The 23,031-nt window shown below is 35.8% G+C and overlaps 1 protein-coding gene and 1 pseudogene across 1 annotated transcript; both read right to left on the reverse strand.

Moving 5' to 3' along the window:
* Positions 1-6,670: 6,670 nt before the first annotated feature.
* CENPH (centromere protein H) lies at positions 6,671-23,031 on the reverse strand. The gene is made up of 9 exons (XM_074208149.1): positions 22,787-23,031; positions 21,322-21,377; positions 18,197-18,245; positions 16,545-16,616; positions 15,396-15,452; positions 13,951-14,014; positions 10,993-11,044; positions 9,222-9,385; positions 6,671-7,173 (listed from the first exon to the last, which is right to left on the reverse strand). Exons 4-9 carry the CDS (start codon positions 16,592-16,594, stop codon positions 7,081-7,083), a joined length of 480 nt encoding a protein of 159 aa, XP_074064250.1. The 5' UTR covers positions 16,595-16,616; positions 18,197-18,245; positions 21,322-21,377; positions 22,787-23,031; the 3' UTR covers positions 6,671-7,080.
* On the reverse strand, positions 18,259-20,819 carry LOC141503408 (small acidic protein pseudogene; annotated as a pseudogene).

Genomic DNA, 23,031 nt, shown 5'->3' on the forward strand with positions numbered 1-23,031 from the left:
ATGGGTTAAAGGATTTGCAAGGTTTTATAGCTCTAGGCATAATAGCAACAATTCCACTTTTAGGAATTTTCACACACACCCTTCACCATTTGTCTTTTTCCTTTTCTGTTACCTTAACCAAGCTGATAGGTGTGAAGTGTCCCTCAGTTGTTTAATTTTCATTTGTCTAAAAGATAATGATTTAGAGTAATTTTTTCATAAAATTATAGATAGCTTTGATTTCTGTTCATATCCTTTTTAACTTTTATGAATTGGGAAAAGATGTATGTACTTTTAAATTTGATGCATTTCTCTATATATTGTTAACCATAATACTCTTAGGTTAAAAATGAAATAAAAAAAGATAGTTTTATTTTTTTTTAATTTTTTTAGGTTTTTGCAAGGCAAATGGGGTAAAGTGGCTTGCCCAAGGCCACACAGCTAGGTAATTATTAAGTGTCTGAGACCTGCTTTGAACCCAGGTACTCCTGACTCCAAGGCCCGTGCTTTATCCACTGCGCCACCTAGCCGCCCCAAAAGATAGTTTTATAAATGAAGTTTTATTCTCTAGGATCTTTCCAAAAACCTATAGGTGGATGGCAGACTTTCAGATAACAATGGGTTTACAGAAATTTGGGGGGCATTTTATACAGAAAGGACAAAGAATTATAAAAAAGGTAACCATTAAGATTTTCCTAAAGATGACATAGTTCGGGGCAGCTAGGTGGCGTAAGTGGATAAAGCACCGGCCTTGGAGTCAGGAGTACCTGGGTTCAAATCCGGTCTCAGACACTTAATAATTACCTAGCTGTGTGGCCTTGGGCAAGCCACTTAACCCCATTTGCCTTGAAAAAATCTAAAAACAAAAAACAAACAAAAAAAAGATGACGTAGTTCTACATATGATCCTCTCATAACTTAAAATATTTGCTTCAAATTCCTATTGATAAGAATCTCACTTATTCTAAATAGGCAATAGCCATAGAATTGCCCTCTTCTCATCCAAGATGTTTCGTATCTTATGGTTTCTTGACCTAGGTGAAGGAATTTATTGATGTTATCACAAAGCTGGTATTGACACAGGTCAATAAGTAGGAAATAAGTAGGAAACAGGTCTTGACATAGCAAACTGACATGCTTACACACGGAGACTACAGATAATTATTAGAGACTGAGAAACCAATTTTTGATCAGAAATGTAGAATTAAAGAGTATCAGACTTAGAAAATATTTGAGAGATTAAGCCTTTATTAGACACTTATAAAAATCTCTCCCCTTGGGGCAGCTAAGTGGTGTAGTGGACAAAGCACTAGCCCTAGATTCAGGAGGACCTGAGTTCTAAACCCAGCCTCAGGCACTTAATTGCCTTAGTTGTGTGACCTTGAGCAAATCACTTAATCCATTGCCATAAAAAAAGTCCCTCCCATTGCTGTCATTTTCTTTTTTCCTTCTAATTTTGTATTTAGACAAACTCTTTTTAAGGTAATCAAAATTAACTCTCTATCAATTTCACATACTTTCTTTCTTCTCTGATCATTAAATTCTTTCCTTATCCATAGATCCATAGATTTGTTTATGTATCACTATACAATTTTTTTTTAAAATTATGGTTTAGAAATTTAATGCAATACTATTGTGTACCTAAGTAATGCAGCTAACCAAAAAAAAAATAACCAGCTACAATTCTGGAGGACTGAGGATGAATATTTCCCACCTTCAGACAGAGACGTTGAAGAAAAGGACACGACACATTTTTAGACACAATTTGTGTATATTTTTTTACTAGGGTTTTTTATTTTTATGTTCTTTTTCAAGAGGTGGGCAGGACAAAGGGTAGGAATAGCATATCAATGAATAAAAGAAGTCACTTATTTGAAGTGCAGGGAGAGCAGAAGGCATACAGAAAGAGGTACAGACAAGCAAGATGGCTTTGAAAGTTGAATGTTAATGGCTAATGTGGCGATATATTTTATATAATTGCACAGTGTGTATGCTTGTATGTAAGAACAGAATTGATTTGGGAAGTCAGTCACCTTTCACAGAGACTAAAGAAGCTTCCTGATAATCAGATCAAATTAGCCCTTGTAAAGGGTGAAACATCTTTAAGATTTATATTTGGATGTAAAAATGTCAATTTAAGAACAAAAGTTTATCTTTATAATCCCATTAAGATAGCTCCTAAGTTTGAAATATCTGATGCATCCAAGTGTCCTGACCTCAACCTGGGCTGCCCTCCTCCTCATCCTGGGTTGCCTCTGCCTTATTCTTGGCAGGGGAGCCTTACCCTTCTTTGATTGGATAAACTGGAGGTGATGTTCAGATTTGCCTTCTAACAGTCAAAACTATAAAAATAAAAGCTTAAAACTCCATTTGGAGGATTTGGCTCTCTGATCAGACACCCCTCCCCCATATAGCTATGTAATCTGTAAACCTAGAGATATTAATAAATGTGCTTGTTAACCTAATTCTGGTTTGCTCATTTTTTAAGGCCAAACTCTGGTGGCTAATATTTGTTCCTTAATAAGACAAACTCTGAAGGTTAACACATATTTAATCTAATTATTTTTAAGGTCAAAACTCAGTGAGGACACCTCCTCATTTTGGGGGGAACCACTTCACAATTTTCAAATGGCTTGCCATTTTGAGGAGTGGGGAAGCAAAGGAAAGGAGAAAAATTTGGAACTCAAAATCTTTCAAAAGATGACTATGGAAAATTGTTTTACATGTAATTGTAAAAAATAAAATACTATTAAAATTTTTTAAACTAAGAAAATTGGATGTTTAATTTGTTAAATAATTAAAAACAAGAGAGGTGCATAAAGGAATTGTAGTTTTACACATGCAATCCTCTCTCTCATCTAGTATATACATAAAAACAAATGCCCACTTATTTTGAATTTTAGAATAATTTTTAAAAGTACTTTCCACTGCACATACCCTTAGATCCAGCAATACCATTACTAGGTCTATTAGCCCAAAGAGATCATGAAAAGGGGTAAAAAAAACCCACTTGTACAAAAATATTTTTAGCACCTTTTTGTAGTGGCAAAGAATTGGAAATTGAGGGGTTGCCCATCAACTGAGGAATGGCTGCTTAAATTGTGGTATATGAATGTGATGGAACTCTTTTTTTTCTTTAAGAAACCATGAGGAAAGGGACTTCAGAATAATCTGGAAGGACTTGCATGAATTGATGCCAAGTGAAAACATTGTACAAACTAACAGTTACATTCAGTGAGATCAACTATGATTGACTAGCTCATTTCAGCTGTACAATAACCAAAAACAATTCTAAAAGATTTGTGATGGAAATTACCATCCATATCCAGAAAAGGAATTGTGGAGACCAAAGCTTTACCATCTTCAATTTTTTTTTTTTTGCAAGGCAGTGGGGTTAAGTGGCTTGCCCAAGGCCACAGGGCTAGGTAATTATTAAGTGTCTGAGGTCGAATTTGAACTCAGGTCCTCCTAACTCCAAGGCCGGTGCTCTATCCACTGCGCCACCTAGCTGCCCCTGTCTTCAAATTTTTAAAGTTGTCTATTAATGTCATTTTTTTTTCTCTAATGTTCTTTTCTTCTATTTGTATTTGATTCTTCTTTCACATTGTGATTCATATGGATCTATGTTGGGGCACTAGGTGGCACAGTCGATAGAGCACCAGACCTGGAGTCAGGAGGACCTGAGTTCAAATGTGAACTCAGACACTTAATAATTACCTAGCCGTGTGGCCTTGGGCAAGTCACTTAACCCCATTGCCTTGCAAAAACCTAAAAAAATATATATGGATCTATGTTTAAGATGGTTATAACATGTAGAGCCTATATTAGATTGATTTCTGTCAGGGGGAGGTAGGGAAGAGTGGGAAAAAAATGTGAAACTCAAAACCTTGCAAAAAACCCAACATTGCATGTAGTTAGAAAAATAAGTAATATATTAATTAGGAAAAAAGAAAGAAATCACGAGCAGCTGGACTAGGACAAGTCTGGAAAGACTTGCCTGAACTGATGCTGATTGAAGTAAGTGAACCAGGAGAGCATTCTACATATTTTTTAAAATTCATTTTTAGTAAAGATATTATTTGAGTTTTACAATTTTCCCACAATCTTGCTTCCCTCCCCCACCCCCACCCCCACCCCCACAGAAAGCACTCTGTCAGTCTTTACTTTGTTTCCATGTTGTACCTTGATCCAAATTGGGTGTGATGAGAGAGAAATCATATCCTTAAAGAGAAGTCTAAGAGGTAACAAGATCAGACAATAAGATATGTTTTTTTCTAAATTAAAGGGAATAGTCCTTGCACTTTGTTCAAACTCCACAGCTCCTTATCTGGATACAGATGGCACTCTCCTTTGCAGACAGCCCAAAATTGATACCGATTGTTGCACTGATGGAATGAGCAAGTCCTTCAAGGTTGAACATCACTCCCATGTTGCTGTTAGGGTTTACAGTGTTTTTCTGGTTCTGCTCATCTCACTCAGCATCAGTTCATGCAAATCCCTACAGGTTTCCCTGAAATCCCGTCCCTCCTGGTTTCTAATAGAACAATAGTGTTCCATGACATATATACCACAGTTTGCTAAGCCATTCCCCAAATGAAGGACATTTACTGGATTTCCAATTCTTTGCCACAACAGGGCTGCTATAAATATTTTTGAGCATTTTACATATTAACAGCAACATTATATGATCAACTATGATGAACTTGATCAAGTAGTACAATAATCAGATAATTCTAAAGGACATGTGATGGAAAATACCATCCAATCCAGAGAAGGAACTATGAAGTCTGAATGTAGACCTAAAAATAGAAAGAAAAAGTTTAAATTTTTTTTTAAATGATGGAATTTGGTAGACTGGATCTATGCCACTCCAGAATGGACATCTTCTTACCCTTCTATGATCAGTTGGCATTGAGGTAAGATTTCACTTTCTGAGTAGACATGAGTAACAACTTAGGCTTTAGTTATGAGCTCCACCTTACCCCACTCCCAAATGGGGTGGGGGGGAGCACAACCCAATTTGTATAAGTAGATCAGACAAGCCACATTGACCATTCAAATTCAGGTACTCTTGGATGTTGAAAAAAGGCATCACCTGAGTGAGATGAGTAGAACCAGAACATTGTACACGCTAACAGCAACATGGGAGTGATGATCAACATTGATGGACTTGCTCATTCCATCAGTGCAACAATCAGGCACAATTTTGGGGTTTCTGCAATAGAGAATACCATCTGTATCTAGAGAAAGAATTGTGGAGTTTGAACAGACCAAAGACTATTACCTTCAATCTAAAAAAAAACCTTGTTATTATGTAATTTTGCTGTCTTATAGTTTTCTTCCCTAAGGAATGATTTCTATCTCATCACATTCAACTTAGATCAATGTATCCCATAGAAACAATGTAAAAACTAACAGACTGCCTTCTGGGGGGGGGTAGGGAAAGTGATATTAGGGGAAAAATAGTAAAATTCAAAACAAATAAATTTATTTAAAATAGAAAAAAGGCATCACATTGTGAAATTAGTGATAAGAGGGAAACATATCACAAGGATTTCTGGCTATGGCTTCTGAAATGTAAGGTTGCTTAAACTGAAGGTTGTGATGTCAGTTGTGCTGGGGATGGAACCAGAGAACTAAAGGATAACATGACTACTTCTGTTCAACAGCTGTCTTCATAGAAGCTGTTGAGTCTAAAGACTAGAACAGTATCTTCAAAGAACAGTTTTCCACTTTGCTCCTGACTACCAGTTCAGTGTCAAACTCATTTCATAAATTTTATCTTTAATAAAGGTACCATCCTAGGAAGGGGTAAGACTTTCCAGTTTCACATTTTCTTGGATCTAGTCCCCCCAGGATAATATAATCTGCTTTTAGATATACTTTCTTGGAGTTGTCTGGGTCTCAAGTTCTATGTTTTAACTGAGGTCTCCATACATCCCAGAGAAATGAGCATTGGCACCCCCCCCCCCCCCCACAGAAGCTTGGACTTCCAGAAATAGCTTGGGAAATCATAAAAGTGTTGGGAGTTCTCTTGCCCTCTAACGACATTTGGGAGTTCCGAGTAATTATGGTTGATGTTTTGACCTGGAAAGGAGACCCTTAGCAAACTGGTAATTCTGAATGTCTGGATAAAGGTGGAGGAGAAACTTTTCCAGTCCCCAAGAAAGAAGTCCCTTTAGCAGATTTTATAGGAGTAAAGATTTAATGACAACTCATTTTGATGCCATGACTAACCATGATTCCAGTTGAACCAAAAATAATGGATAGAGTACCAGATTTAAATTCAATTTCAGACTCTTACTAGCTGTGTAAACCTTGGTCAGTTTTAGTTTTCTCACTTGTAAAATTGAGATAATAGGACCTATCTTCCAAGGCTTGTTGGGAAGATCAAGTGAGATATTTGTTCATAGACAGTAAGTACCTGGCATATGGTAAGCACTATATAAATATTAGCAATTTATGACTTTTGTTTCTATTCTGACAGAGCAACGGATATAAAATGCAAAAGGATTTGGCCAGTGTGGAAATGTATTTTGTTTGATTATGCATATTTGTTGAAGGGCTTTTTTGGGGGGTTTGTTTTAATGGAAGGGGGAGAAAATATATTTTTATCAAATGAACAAGATGCCTTTTTCAAATTAAATTTTTATATACTAATGCAATTAATAATCACCAAATAACAATTATAATTTAATCTATAAGTTTATTAAAGTTTCAAATACCATAAAAGATCAGTATTTTAGGAAATACACTGCTTTTAAAGTAGGATAAAACCACTATTTTCTAGAATATTAATCAAAAAACAATATATAAAGAAATAACAATCTGGTTAGCTGTGGAGTAGATTGTCTAATGAGGTAGTGAGTAGTTAGTGGAAGGATTCAAACAAGGACTAGATGACCATCTGTGAAAGACAGAAGACTTTCATAAAGGTGAGAAGTTGGATGTGACTTTGAGGGACCTTATAACTCAAAGGTTCATTTCAAATTCTGTGACACAATTTTATTGAAATAATTCACATAGAATGACTCTAAAGATAGAGCCCAAAATATTACTTCTGAAATTTACTATTTAATTGCATGTAAACAAGTAGAATAGTTCAAATATAATTAAAATTTTTCTCAAGCTGTAAAATAATGGCCTTCAAGGTTGGATCTGCTGCCCAGTCGATCTTTGCTGCCATAACGATGTGCTATAATGAAAATAAATATAGAGATGCTGAATATTCTTGGAGTACTAAAGCTGACATTTTTAACATGAGTGCTTTTATTATCAAAATAATACTGCATATTTTCTCTGTGTTTATTTTGGTTATGAGGCCTGAATATATTTATAGAAGATGAAGTCATGGATCTTATAGTGTGGGAAACATAGATGTTTATAAATGAGTATTTGTTCTCATTAGTGAACATTTTCTAATTTAAAACATATGAAAGAAAAAGGAAATGGTTGGGATTAGATGTTTTGTTTCTTAGGCACTAATGAAGAGTAGCAAGAAAGAACATTAAGAACCTCTAGGGGAGGCTAGATGGCGCAGTGGATAAAGCACCAGCCCTGGAGTCAGGAGTACCTGGGTTCAAAGCAGGTCTCAGACACTTAATAATTACCTAGCTGTGTGGCCTTGGGCAAGCCACTTAACCCCATTGCCTAGCAAAAAAACCCAAAAAACCCCCCAAAAAACCCTCTAGAGATAGGTAGGAGCATAGGTGGCATAGCGGATAGAACACCGGCCCTGGAGTCAGGAGGGCTGGAGTTCAAATTTGACCTCAGACACTTAATAATAATAATTACCTAGCTGTATGACTTTAGGCAAGTCACCTAACTGCCTTGCAAAAAAAAGTTAGGTAGAATAAGAGATAGATAGTTGTACCACAGATACTAGTCATGTGACCCTAACCAAGTCACTTAACTGTCTCATTTGTTAAATGAGAATAACCATGAGCATCAATATTATATAAATCAATTTTTCAAACCTTAAAGAGCTTTATTTCACAGTAATTCCTTGCATTTGCAAGCTATTTCTATGAAACAGAGTAAATTTACATCTACTGTGAATTCCCTCAATATTTGCCAAATTAAGTAAAAATCTATTTATTTATAATACTGACTGACGAACTTTACTTCTTAGTAGCTGTTTAGTAAACTATATTTGACAGTCTACAAGTCCCTAAAAAGTTATACTTCCTACTGCAAATTCTACAGCTGTAGGACAAGGCTTACAGATTTTTTGAAGTTATTTCACTATGAAATATATATCCTTAGAGAAAATCCAATGAATCTATGACAGTTCTCCATTTTATCTGAAGTCTCAAGGTGATATAAATCAACACATAATTTAAATGGTCTGGCTTTAAAAAAAAGTGGCAAATTCAAATCTTTATGTATACAGAAAAAAGGTAAGTTTTTTTGTTGTTATTACAGAATCTTTTGGCAGCCTGGTGAAACCCATGAATCCCTTTCCTTTGATGGGTTTATTGCCTTACATTCATAATTGAAGGAAATACTAAATTTCTCTTAGTAATTAGTGAAAACAAAAATTAGTGAAAATAAATTCAACTGAGATCAATGTATAACATGGAACCAATGTAAAGACTAACAGAATGCCTTGGTGGGGGGTGGGGGGAAGCAAGAAAATTGTAAAACTCAAAATAAATAAAATCTTTCTAAAACAAAAAAAATGTAATTTACCACCTATCCACATGTGAAATTTATGTATTAACATCTTTGGGATCCATGGACTCCAGATTAGGAACCCATGGTATAAAAAAGAAGGAATAAAGAGTCAAAGGAAAGAAAATATATATATATTTAAAAATTTGATAAAATTCATATTATTTTTTAAAATAAAAAGTGGAAAGGACTGCCTCGGTAGATAGTGGATTTCCTCCAGGCCTTCTACAGTGGAAAAGTTTTATTTTTTAGATGTAGATTGGATCTGATGACTGCTGCTAAGGCCCCTTCTAAGTCTGAAATTCTTTAATTCTATTACATAATTAATTATAAGTCAAAGAATCTTAGCACTGAAAGGATCTTGAGGACCATTCCTCATATTTAACAAAGAAAGAAATTATTGGACAAAGCTGCTAAGATCACAAAGCAAATCATTAGTTGAGAGGGTTCCCACCCTCAGACCCATGAACTTTCTACTATACCAATCACACTGTCTCCCATGAACAATGGTTCCTAGAGAAGTTCCTCCCCAAACACAAATTTTGCCCTCCAAATTCACATATACATTACCTGAAAAACATTTTGAATAATGGTAGTTGTGTCTATTTCCTTTTGTAGGTTTTTCTTCATGTTGGTTATTGAGGCACTATTTTTCAGGAGGTTTAAGTCATCTTTTCGCTTTTTATTCTCAGTCTGTATTTCAAGTAGCTTTTTTCTCCCGGTATTTTTGAGCACTATTAAATTTAAAAGAGCAGCAAAATATTACAAAAATTAAAACAAATCCTAATCTTCAAGTATGAAAATTACATTTACAGTGTTGAAATCTGTGATACATTTTAGGCAAGACAAAAGAAATTTTCAACAGCAATTAAGACAGCCATTCTCAAAGAGTTTTCATCCATAAATTATTTTATCAATGGCAAAAGACTCTTGTTGATCATCTAGCAATTTACTAACTAAAATTTATTTGTTATCAGGTTCATATTTCTTTTTATTTTTTCTTCATAGTACAACTCCCAGAATATTAGTTTAGAAACCTATGTGTGCTAAAAATTAATTTAATCTCTCACTTTTAACAACTACATCTAGCCATTAAATAGGAGGATGAATAGGATATGAGGACTATTATTTATCAGTTATGTAATACTATAGAATTCTGTCCTTCAAATTAGCTGACAGATCTATATCTTGGAAAGACATTGGAAATGGACAATGATTGGAGTCAAGTTAAACTGAAGAAGAGTGTAATTGATTGCCTTTGGTACATTGCATCATTCAATGATCCTAAACTTCTTCCTCAAAATGCTCCTTTCCTTAATAAAATTCTGCCATTATTTTTTAAAATTTAAAAAATACTAATTAAGTATTAAGTGACTGAGGTCAAGATTTGAACTCAGGTCCTTACTGACTCCAGGGCTGGTGCTCTATCCACTGATTCACCTGGTTCCCCCTGCCAATATTGTTGTAAGACTCAGATGTGAATCAAAAAAGAAGTTTATAAAATGTTGAAAAGAACCAGAATTTTGAGAGACAAACCTTTCAACTTATAGCACATCCTTTCAGTTTTTGCATTTGGAGCTGTCAGATGGACTGCTTAGCATCATCTTTAAAACTCTGACTTAGATAAAAGTACACTCCCATACATCCTGACAGAATTCAGTTTGTAGTCACCTATTTTTTTTTTTGATATGATAATTCAAGAACTTGTTTTGTCTTTGCATATATGGTTACAAGGGTTTTATTTTTATTTTTTGATAGGGGTACAAGGGTTGGGATAACTTGGGGAGCTAGGAGGTACAGTAGATAGAGCACTGGCTCTGAAGTCAGAAGGACCCAAGTTCAAATCTGGACTCAATCATTTAATAATGACCTAGCTGTGTGACCTTGGCCAAGTCACTTAACCCCACTTCCTTGCAAAAAAGAAAATTCAAGGGATGTCTGGCAGTCAGAGATACTGACACAAAGAGACACAAAGTGTAATACAGAAAAATTAAGTGGCTGTGCATTTGGACATTGCCAATTATAATTTGCTCTGACTTATAAAGATAAGAAAATAGCTATGAACTATGTTTTTAAGAACATAAGTGAAAATAAGTGTTTATTCTGTTGCACCCAAATAAAGAAAATCTTTTCATAGAGACAGAGAGACAAAGAGAAAGAAGTCTTTCTGGAAGTAAGAGATTTCCTGTGGCAAAATTAAAAAAAGACATAAAAGAATCCCACAGAATGGACAGGCTAGGAGGTATTGTTCTCTATCACTGGAGGGAATAACCAACCACCAATAAAATTCACCCATTTAATACACAAAAGTAACAATGCAATTTATAATAATTTTACATACTTAATCTCTTCTTCTTAATTTCAAGCATTTTCTCCTCCAGATCCCGGGTTTGCTATTATTAAAATTTTAAAATATGAAATAAGCAATGTGTCAGCAAACTACACAGTTCATAAGCAATGAATAAATACTCTCTACGTGTCAGACATCAATGCTAAACACTAGGAATACAAAAAAAGCTTAATGATAATCCCTGCTCTTGAGAAAATAAAACAGGGGGACACAACATGCAATAATCAGCAAAGATTTAGAATTAAGAAGGAACAAGTGCTACTATTCAGAAGATTTCAAGTCACAACTAAGCTGCTATCTCATCTTAACTGCCCTGATGGCAATAAACTCAGGATCCAGAACTCAAGAGCTTTGGGAATAGACACAAGACCTCAAGACCATGGGTCTTACTTCTAGGTAGGGATATGCTGAGGGAGTCACAGGTCATCATTCCAGGAAGGCGACTGTTTCTGCAGTCACAACTAATAGACTTAGAAAAGAAAGATCTTACCCCCCCCCAAGTCCTTGATTCAGTATTGGCAATTGATTATTTATCGGTGGAAATTAAAGTGGATGCAGTATTTTCTATTTTGTTGATGCACTTTTAAGGACCATAGGACCTTTCCAACTGACTTGCATTTAAAACTTCCTCTATCTTGCTTTTTCCCATTAGAAATAGGAGTTCCAAGGGGCAGCTAGAGCACCGGCCCTGGAGTCAGGAGTACCTGAATTCAAACTGGGCCTCAGACACTTAATAATTACTTAGCTGTGTGGCCTTGGGCAAGCCACTTAACCCCAATGCCTTGCAAAAACTTTAAAAAAAAAATAAAAAAAATAAACAGAAGTTCCTTGAGAGATTAACTTTTCAATTTGTATTCCCAGAATCCAGCATGGTGCTTCTTTACACAGTAAGCTTTTAATAACTTATTTCATTCATTCTGACCTATGCCTACCAGTTTTCCTTTACTTTATCGCCTCAAAATGTAGAGCATTGCATATTTTAATTGCCTAATTGTGTAGAGATGCAATAAAGTTGGATTAAAAAGTGGGGAAAGTAGGTGACACAGTGGATAGAGCAATGCCTCCATATGTTAAGAGAACCTGATTTCAAATCTGACTCCTTTCTAGCTATGTGATCTTGGGTAAGTTACAACCCCATTTGCCTAGACACTTCCCCCCCCTTCCAAAGAAAACTCAATCAAGAAGACTTAAGTTTTGTCTTGATACATGTTTAGTACCTTATTGATAAATCCTATCATGATGGTCATAAAAAAGCACCAGAAACCTAGAATTGTATGTTTAATCTCTACTACCTATACCAAAAATTGCCTTTCCAACAGAACAAGTGCAACTAAAGATGAAACAGAATTAAGTTTATTAATCAACACAGGGAGAATCAATATTATTTGGCATTTTAAAAACTAGATTTTCTTGAAGGTTATTTTTTTGGTTTTTGCAAGGCAAGGAGTCAAGTATTTGCCAAGGCCACACAGCTAGGTAATTATTAAGTGTCTGAGATCAGATTTGAACACAGGTACACCTGACTCCAGGGTCAGTGCTCTATCCACTGTACCACCCAGCTGCCCTAGATTTCATTTAAAAGATCAATATTAAAAGAATATTTGTTAAATTTTTTTGGACATGACTTAGTGCTACTACTACTTATATATATAGTTACATGGGCAAAATATAAGATGGATTTCAATTTCCTACCTATTTTTAAGGAACCTTGGCAGAAAAATTGAAATTGTTAATCTAAATGAGTTCAAATAATGCAAATACAATTAAAATACAAGTTTTTGAGACAAAGTTGTCAAAGGAGGCCCTATTTAGTCCACTCCAATACCTACTAAGCTCAAAGAATCAACCACCCAACCAAAGCAAAAATAACATAAAAAAGAAGTAACAGGGTTAACTCTATGGATTATATTTGCTTCCAGAGCCCATTTAGTTTCCAAAGCATTTATTAATTGTCAAACAGAACACAAGAAAAGCTTAACTACTGGTCTATTTAAGATCTTACATATTAAGAATGGTTCCTAGCAGTATCTTTAAAAATGTTTTTATTGGTATATTTTAGTTTTACATTCCCTTCCCTTCTGAAATACATCCCTTTGACAAAAATCAAAACCATCCACTATCTCTACAAATTAAATAAAAATTCAGAGTCCATTACCAGTTTCTTCTCAACTCTCTTTTTCAGCTCAAGTTTACTCACTTGCAATCATATACCAATCAACTAATCACATCTTTTTATTTTTAATATTATAGTATTATAGACATCTTTATATATTGTTGGATTTTTGCCCCCAGCTATTCTGGTTACTTCACTAGGATCATTTTACCCAAATTCTATTATAATAAAGCAATCTAGGCATTCCAAGGAATTCTCTATAATAGAAATTTACTTGTTTATTTATTACATTTTTACCTACATAATCATCAGGAAATTTACATTTGGGACCCCCTATTTTGCAGTAAATTCACACCACTCTAAGATTTCAAGTGCATTTGACTATATAAGGTATGGTCAGGTGGTATTAGTCAGTGAATTTCTTTCTCTTCAACAATACCCCAAAATTCATCTTCATAATTTTTTTCAATGTAAAAATTCATTTAATGCTTATGTGCTTATTGTGTGCAGTGGACTAGGGCAGATAAATTTAGATGAGCATGATCTGTGCCTCTCAGAGAGTATAAAACTGCTTAATATTTATGGATTTTAAACTGAGGAGAGGATTCATAAAAATGAAAAAACAGGTGGATAAAGGATGAAGAAGAGACAAGAATGAAAAAGGAAGCCAAGATGGTTGGGAAAATGACATTGTTAATTACAGAAGTATGAAAACAGAAGGGGTGGGAATGACTTAGAAAACACAATGATGAGTTAAGTTTAGTGTGTTTAAGTCTGAATCAGCAGCAAAGAGGTGATATAGAGTTGATAGGTTATATAACTTGGAAGATACTTACCTGTTGTGCTTTCAGTATTGAACAATTAAGAGTTAAAATGTTTTTCAAAATTGCCATGATTGATCTGGACAAGGAACAACAATAAAAATATCAATTACAATAAATTTACTTCTTATTAACAAAAGAAACAATTGGGAAATATGATATTCACTAATCTTGCTGTTTACTATGATAGAAATCCTTCAGAGAAAAACTGTGCTACAAGTTTAATGAAAAAGAAAATTCCTTCTAAATGATATTTGACTTTTATCTTAAAATCTTAAGTGATTTTACTGGAAAAAAAATTGCTCACTTTCATAATCAAAGTCTTAAAATGTAGTAAGTTTTCTAAAATATTATATTTAAGGGGGGGGATAAGTTCCTGACATCCTAAACCTTGAAGGACAATCTAGATTTTAAATAAAATCAGACAGTACTTTTGCCTTATTTTCACTGACAAGACACTTATTTCCACTGTAAGAGTCAAGAAAACATAACAAATTTGACTTTGGCCATCCAGTTTATGGGACTAGATTTATGTAGCACAAGAACACAACCATATTATTTATTAATCTATATATTTTCCTAATGTTAAATCCATACAAAGTTGCTAATTGGGACTAAATTCACCTCAAATCAAATGACTGTAGCCCAAGAAAAATCTATTCCTGTTATTTCCCAATTTTTCTCTACAAGCTGCCTACTTTCTCTAACTCAGCCTCTTCAGAAGCACCTTCAGGCTTAGTTTACACTACACCATTTTGCCACTCCAGTCTAACTCCCTAATTTTTCAGATAAGGAAATTAAGGCTCTGAGAAACTGACCTGACAAGTGTCATTCCTCATCTTTCTAGTGACCCTCAAAGGGGTAACCAGGAAATCCCCTTTAGTTAAAGGATCCTTCTCACACCTCCTGCTAATACTACACATGAAATAGCTCTATTCTATACCTATGTTAATCAGTCTATGCTAATCTTGGCTATATACAAAGAAATAATCCCTATTCCTCTCTCTCATATATCTCCCTTTTCCCAGTAACCTCATCCCACTGAGCTCTTTATAGGCCTTCTCATTAATAGTCATAACTCTTAAAAAAAAAACCTCAAAAAAACCAGGGGCGGCTAGGTGGCGCAGTGGATAGAGCACCGGCCCTGTACCTGAGTTCAAATTTGGCCTCAGACACTTCATAATTACCTAGCTGTGTGGCCTTGGGCAAGTCACTTAACCCCATTGCCTTGCAAAAATAAACAAAATTTAAAAAAACAATTAAAAAAAACAAACCCATAAAAATAGGTTTTTTTCTTCAATGCCTAAACTGTGTCTTTCAATGCCATTCCCCTATAGTTCTATTACACACTGATTACAAAAGAAACGCATTTAATTTTAATAACCTGTGAAATTGAAGTACTGTACCTGGGCACATTTCATTGCTATCCTCATTAAGCCACAGAAAAATTAAAATCTTACTCAGATTCACTGTTGTTTTTTTCCACTCTTTTCTGAAGGGCATGTGCAACCTGGACCCTGGAATAGTGTAAAATGTTCTATTATATAATAAGGAAAAATTTTCAGGACAAATCAACCACACAAAACAGCATAATTTTCCTGTGGACATACAATACAGCCTTCTGTTGGGTTTTTTTTTTAATTAAAGCATGTTGCAAAAACTTTCATCCATACAAGTCATTCTGTTTCCTAACCCATCATTCTACTACAAGAAATAAAGGATAAATTAAACATGCTATAAACTATCTTTCCTTCTAGTTCTGCTTTGGCTACTTTAGTAGAAGGTCTCCAGAAATTGCTGTGGTAAAAAATTCATCAGCTCATACCCAAGGTGCTGATGTCTCTCTCCAAATACATGAAGGTTAGTTTCTGGTGGGAGGCACAATTCATAATTACGCCTGTCCTTCATTGGAAGTCTTCCTAGCCAAGAAGAATCTATCCCAGTTTGTGCTCTGTTGGCAACATCACTTCCACATCACTAAACTGATCATTTTTTTCTAATTCCATAAATTATCCCCTTGGGGTTTTGATTGGTATTATATTGCATCTACAATTAGTTTTGAATGATGAGACAAGGTAAGACTTCAGAGCAGGACCAACAATTTATAGAACAAAATTCCATTAACATAAAAGACTCTTAACAGTTTCTACTCACTATAAATGGGATTTGGTCTGCATACTTTAAAAAATGTTGCCTCAAGTTTCCAATTCTTTTTCATTATTTGAAGATGATTAGTCTTCTGCAGTTATTAAGACTAGTAGCTAGAATTTATACAGCACTTTTAAGGTTTGCAGCATATGTCATATATATATATGTATATATATATATACATATATATATATACATATAAAAAATTTCATTTGATCCTCATAACTACTCTGAGACGTAGGTGTTATTCTCAATTTTACATAAGGAAAATGAGACAAAGGTTAGGTGACTTGCCCAGGGTCACACAACTAAAGCATGAGGCCAGATTTAATACACTCATGTCTCCCTGACCTAAAGGTTTATACTCAATCCACTGTACTGTTGAAATGTTAGTTCAAATGCATATATTCAGAAACTAACACTTTTTATGTTTATTAAATAATTTTAAAATACCAAATTACCTTTTTAAAGCTAGAGTTTTCATTTCTAACTCAATCTTCACTCCTTCCATTTTTCTTTCTAGATCTTCAATCCTACTAATCATAACAATAGAAATAAGTTAATGGAAGCACTTTAAGAACTTCAGGAAATCATTTTGTATTTTTGTAAAGATTCAAACCCACTATTATTGCAGAAAGGCATTTAATTCTGTGAATAGGAAAAAAGGTATTATCTTATATTGTAATAAATGCAGAAGAAAATAAAGGGAATGAAATATTTCTAGTTAACTATATTTTAAACAAATATTTGCGATTGCTATAACCAAATTTCTAGATTTTTATCCTTTCTTTAGAGCTGTCCTGTATGAAATCTCTTCTGACCAAACTCACCTTCAATGAACTCCCTCTTTTCCCACTACTTTATCTCTTACAATTTAGTAAAAATTGTATTTATACCTCATGAACACTATTATTTAGTTCATACTCATTTTATTTCCAAAAGTGAACCCTGAATTTGAGTATTAAATGTCCATATCTCTTATTTCTTGATCCCCTTAAGTACCTAGGACAGTCTTGATTCACAATGAAATAATGACTGGCATTTCTACAGCACATTAAAGTTTACAGACTATATTATACATGTTACTGTCTCATTGTAGCTTCACAAGCATCCTGTGATGTAGGTATCTCCATTTTACAGGAAAGAGGTCCAAAGACATCTAGGAAGTGTTAAAATAGGAATTTGAACCCAGGTTTTTTGAATTCATCTTAGACTGATTCTTTCCACTAGAGTTGCCAATTATTAAGTATATCCCTCTAGCTGTTCCACAGAACTTCAGGAAAGGAAGTGGGTAATGAAAATGAAACCTAAGCTAGTCTTGATGGATGGGAATTTCATCATGTTGAAGGGAAGAAAAAGTATTTCAAGAAGGGGGACAATGATACATTCATCTACCAAGAAAGCTAGGAATACTTAGGTATCTCTCCAGTTTTTCTGGCTACCTCACCCTTCTTTTTAATAGACTACCCTGGAGAAACAATCAGAAAGGTAGAGGTGTTCATAATGCATCCAACTCTGGAAATGAGCTGTCCTGATTAAAAACTTCAAACTCAACTTAGCCACTATGTCTAGGTCCAGACTCGGGCAGCTTGCTATCTTCCCTGCTTCCACATATATACTACCCTTCTTTTTTTCTGCTCTGGGAACCATCATCAAAAAATAAGACCCTTAGCTTGGAAAGTTTGTGACGGTCAACTGCCTTATGGCTCACTTATAACACCCAAGATTCCTTAGACTAATACTCTCTCCCTGGTCCTCACTTCTCTATGTGTTCCCTTCCCCCTATTAGATTGTAAACTCCTTAGAGTCAGCACCTTTCTTCTTTAAATTTGTACCTCTAGTCCTTAGCAAAATGAATGGAACATAAGAGTAGACACTGAATAAAATTCAAAATCTTTTGGATGTGACTAAGCACCATTGAGATTAAATTCCTAATTAAGTGAATGGAAGATAATGTCCTAAAAGAAGGGAATATGCATTTATCAAGTGCGTACTATGAGTCAGATGCTGTGATATTATCTCATTTGACTCACAGTATACTCAGTGAGGAAAGTGAAGAGATATTAAACTAAATTCAACTAAAGTCCCCCAAAGGGAAACTGAGAAGACTTACCTTTGAAGTAAGTTATCATCTGTGATTTCTTCTGTAGGACTCTTTTTACCTATAAAATAAGCAATATTTTTAAAAGTTACTAATATAGAAAAACATTCTACCAAGGAACATATATACAAAACAAAAAGTCTTTTTTACAAATATCAGCCCTCATCAGAAGATGAGTACCAACCTGGTCTAGATGTACTAAATTAAAAAAGTAGAAAAGGAAAAACATATTTAAGGCCATGAAAAATATACGAACCAAGCTTGGTAAGTACAGGGATATGACTATTAATTTGACAAGCTAACTCACCAGATGTCCTAAATACTCTTAGAATAGCACCTGACATTGGTTTATAAGCAAGTTTGATGGAGGAGACCCATAAAAAGTTTGCAGAGTCTGCAACAGTAAGAGATGAATGGGATAAAAAAAGAAAAAAATAAAAGAATCATTTTTAAATAGCTTATATCATAGACATTCAAATACTTCATAATCTAGGCACTAGACTAGGGCAAATCACTTAGCTCTCTTAGTCTCAATTTCCTCATCTATAAAATGAGCTGAAGAAGGAAATCATTTCAAGATCTTTGCTAAGAAAACCCCAGGGCTTAACCACTAAAAAGTCCTGAAGGGAGATTTTTAAGGTAGTTTTTTTGGTAGTTTAGGACAACATTAGAGATTTTTTTTTTTAAATGCTGTGTGAACAAGTTTTTTTTGTTTTTTTTTTTTTAGGTTTTTGCAAGGCAATGGGATTAAGTGGCTTGCCCAAGGCCACACAGCTAGGTAAATTAAATGTCTGAGTCTAGTTTGAACTCAGGTCCTCCTGACTCCAGAGCCAATGCTCTGCCTACTGCGCCATCTAGCCATCTCAGTGTGTGAACAAGTTTGATATTTCTCTGATGTCACTTGGTGACTCATGGATTATGATTTTAAAATAAAAGGACCTTTTTTTGCCAGCCAATAATAATAATTATAATATATCAATGCCAGGAGAAATTTCCATGATGAACAGTTCTACTACATCAAAGTATTATAATTAAAGAGGTATTTTTCTCATAAATGCACCATCACATTATCAGATTAACTTTTATAAGATAAAACATTAGGGAACAAAAATAAAAAGAACTGAACATACAGCTGTCAAAAACAGAAACACCCACAAAATAGCACTAAGAAGTTTCAACAATGTTCCCCACATAATTTCATTAGAAGGGACTAAAAAAAAAAGTGGGGAAGGAGGAGTTAGAGGGTAGATGATGATAATGTGAAAGGAAGCTGGTAATCATATTTGTCTTTTGTACAATGTAACTCTTATATTTTACAAAAATGGATATAATCTTGCCCATAAAATTGTAATCCATGGCATTTGAAAGCAAACACTCTGTAATTATTTAAAAGAAGGGCCTTTTTAAAAATTATAATACAAAGGTCTGTGCTAGAGAAGCAGTCCTCCACTGTGCATTATAACAATAAGGCTTACTTTGAATACAAAGACTAATCACACATTCAGAGTTAGGAACCACTGGATTTAACAAACATCATTTTGTAATTACTCTTTGCATCCTTCTTAGCTTTGGGGTCCTCCACTTCCTCTGGCTGTTCAGCAGCTTGTAGTTCTTCAGCAGACTCCTCTGGACTTTCAGGGTCAGGTGAATCATTATCGTCATCATTTCCAGCAGCGTCACCTTCCCCATCAGGATCTTCTAACTCACTGAAGTCAAGTCCACAATGTCGTCAATATTTTCCTGATAATTTACTGTCCATACTCTGTTGATACTGTGATTCCAGTTCTTCATTCATTTTCTTATCTTCTTCCCCTGTTCTGAAGTGAGATGTTGACCTATGATCGCCTATAACAAGACAGCCAGTGTGTTCTCTTTCCAGTTCCCATTAGTCTTAAGAACTTTTGTTTTCTTTCTTCATTGCCCAGATCATCGGCCTCCCAACTGCTAGATCCAGTATCATTGTCAGGGGAGCCTGAGCCCCTCACCTTGTGCCGGTGGGACTCCCTGGCCGCTAGTTCTCCTCCTCTGGCCCTGATCAGGAACAGGCCAATTGGCTTCCTTAGCCAAGGAGCTCCACCCACACCCTAAAAGGACCTTTTTGAGAACTTAAGTTGTTTTTAGTTAGAGAGGAGTATTTTATGACATATTAATCTTTTTATAATGTAAAGATAATGTAACAAAGTACAATGCCAGTACAGAGTATATCTAAATTCATAATAGAAAAGGCGACCAAGATCTTTGCAGTTACAAACTTTCAGTAGGAAAATGACAGGAAAGATTGATTATGTTCTTATCATTGATCAGTAAACTAGCATTTAGGTTTTTTTGTTTGTTTGTTTTTTGGCAAGGCAATGGGGTTAAGTGGCTTGCCTAAAACCACACAACTAGGTAATTATTAAGTGTCTGAAACCATATCTGAACTCAGGTCCTCCTGACTCCAGGGCCAGTGCTCTATCCACTTTGCCACCTAGCCTCCCCTTAGCATTTATTTTTAAGTATCCACTTAAAACTAACATGCTAGATCCACATGCATCCACTTTGCTAGATGCCAGAATATAAAGGCCATAAACAAAGCAATCCTGATATTCTATTAAGAGAAACAAGCACATGTAAAAGTATATACCAAAAAATCCATGGAGATTATGCCTAGAAAAGGAGAGACAGACCTATAAGGCTCAGTCCTGGCTATCAGGTCCCCCACACTTTTATAAAAAGGCCTGGAAAGGAGCAACAACACTCCCAGAAATCCCTTTCTTAGGAGTTTAAAAGCTATATGTAGAGGAAGAGTCTTCAAACTAACTATGCCAAGCTCCTCGAAGCTTCTAGCTTATGATGATGTCTTTAATTGGTTTGCCTATATCTACTTTTGGACTGCTAGGTGGCCCAAAAGATAAAGCACAAGTCTTAGAGGCAGGAAAATTCATCTTGCTGTGTGACCTTGGGGCAAGCCCTGTCTACCTCAATTTCCTCATCTTTAAGTGAGCTGGAGAAGGAAATCACTCCAGGATCCTTGCCAAGAAAACCCCCAAAAAGGTCAAAGAGTCAGACAAATGGCCAAACAACAACAAAAACAATTTACCAGTTTTCTATTATTCTCTATACCCAAAGCTGACAACAAAGGCTAAATGAAGACTTACTTGCTTCAACCACTGCTTTATATTCCAGTAACTGTTGCCTAATCTGGTCCTTGAGTCTATAAAGAGAAGAAAAGCATTGTTAGAAGAAGGTAGTAATTTCAAAAGGAATTATATCCTCTACTGTATATAGAATTATCATTTATTTGCATAGGAATAATGCGAATTCAAATAGTGTGCCCAGTTTCTGACAATTAAAACTTTCCAAATTTTGCACAGGTGAAGAGGAAAAGAACAAAAAGGTGATATGTGAAATGTCGAAGGAACCAAGCCTATAAAATATAAAAGTACAAGTCAATGTTTACTTAAGATCAGGAACATGCAGAATGTTTTTAGAAGAAGGATGATGATCTATGGTGATTCTATCTTCAAAGAAAAAGGTAACAGTTGGGGGATCCATTTCCAAAAGAAACATTGGAATAGACAACCAAGAGAAAACTAAATCCTCTTACAGATAGATAAAAGTATATTCAACACACGAGGCGATTGTTTCAATGCTTCTAATTCAAAGCAAACTAGGATAAACAAGAGTCATTACAAAAAATAATGATAATCAGCAAATAGTTTTATGAAGCCTTCAAATGAGCAAGGTACTAATTTCAAATAAAGTCCTTTTCTTTGGCAACTATCAATCCTTTGCTCAACCAATAAAAAGTCCTGGAGGTAAGCAGTTTGGGATAAAATTAGATTTTTTTTAAATGCTGCTTAAAAAAGTTTGATATTAATCCAACATCACTACGTGAATTGCGGATTATGCATTCAAAATAAAAGGAACCAGGGGCGGCTAGGTGGCGCAGTGGATAAAGCACCAGCCCTGGAGTCAGGAGTACCTGGGTTCAAATGCGGTCTCAGACACTTAATAATTAATTACCTATCTGTGTAGCCTTGGGCAAGCCACTTAACCCCATTTGCCTTGCAAAAAAAAAAATGCTAGCACAAAAAAGGAACCTTTTTTGAGGATTTAAAATAAAAAAATTGTGGGCATACAACTAAATAGTCTCAATTAGCAGTATGACATTACAACAGAATGTCAATCCTTCCAAAAGCAGGGATATTCTGTTTACAGGATTTTTTTGTTTCCCAATAAATCGCTTTTAAAAGGTGGAGAAATCAAACCAGAAGTCAAACATAACTTATCCAGGAATAAAAGTATTTACCTAAAAATATAATTTAAGTTGTAGCAACGGGCAACAAGGGGCAACATTAAGATTTTTTTTTAGGTTTTTTGCAAGGCCATGGGGTTAAGTGGCTTGCCCAAGGCCACACGGCTATCTGAACCCAGGTTCTCCTGCCTCCAGGGCCGGGGCTCCATCCACACTGAATCTGCCCGAGCGAGACAAAACGCGTCTCTCGGGCCCGGGGCGCGCGCCGCCCCCACAGCCACCTTCTGCAGCCGGTAAAGCCGAGGCCCGGGGCCGCGCCAGCTGTCAGCGCGCCGGGCCGGGCCGGGCGGGGAAGGGCTCAGGACCTGAGCAGCTGCCGGGCGACGTGGCCGTCCCCGTCCTCCGGGCTCGGCTCCTCCTCTTCGCTGTCTTTCCCGGCGCCGGCCTCCCCGCTGCGGCCCGGAGCCGGCGGCTGGGGCTCGGGCCCGGGCGCCTCCGCCTCCGCCTCCGCCGGCTCCGGCCCCCTCTCCCCGCGGCCGCTGCCGCCCCGGGCGGGCGCCGCCTCGCTCTCCCCGCGGAGGTCCGGGCCCGCGCCGCTGCCGCTGCCGCT

The sequence above is a fragment of the Macrotis lagotis genome, chromosome X (assembly GCF_037893015.1).
Source record: "Macrotis lagotis isolate mMagLag1 chromosome X, bilby.v1.9.chrom.fasta, whole genome shotgun sequence".
Lineage (NCBI taxonomy): Eukaryota > Metazoa > Chordata > Mammalia > Peramelemorphia > Peramelidae > Macrotis > Macrotis lagotis.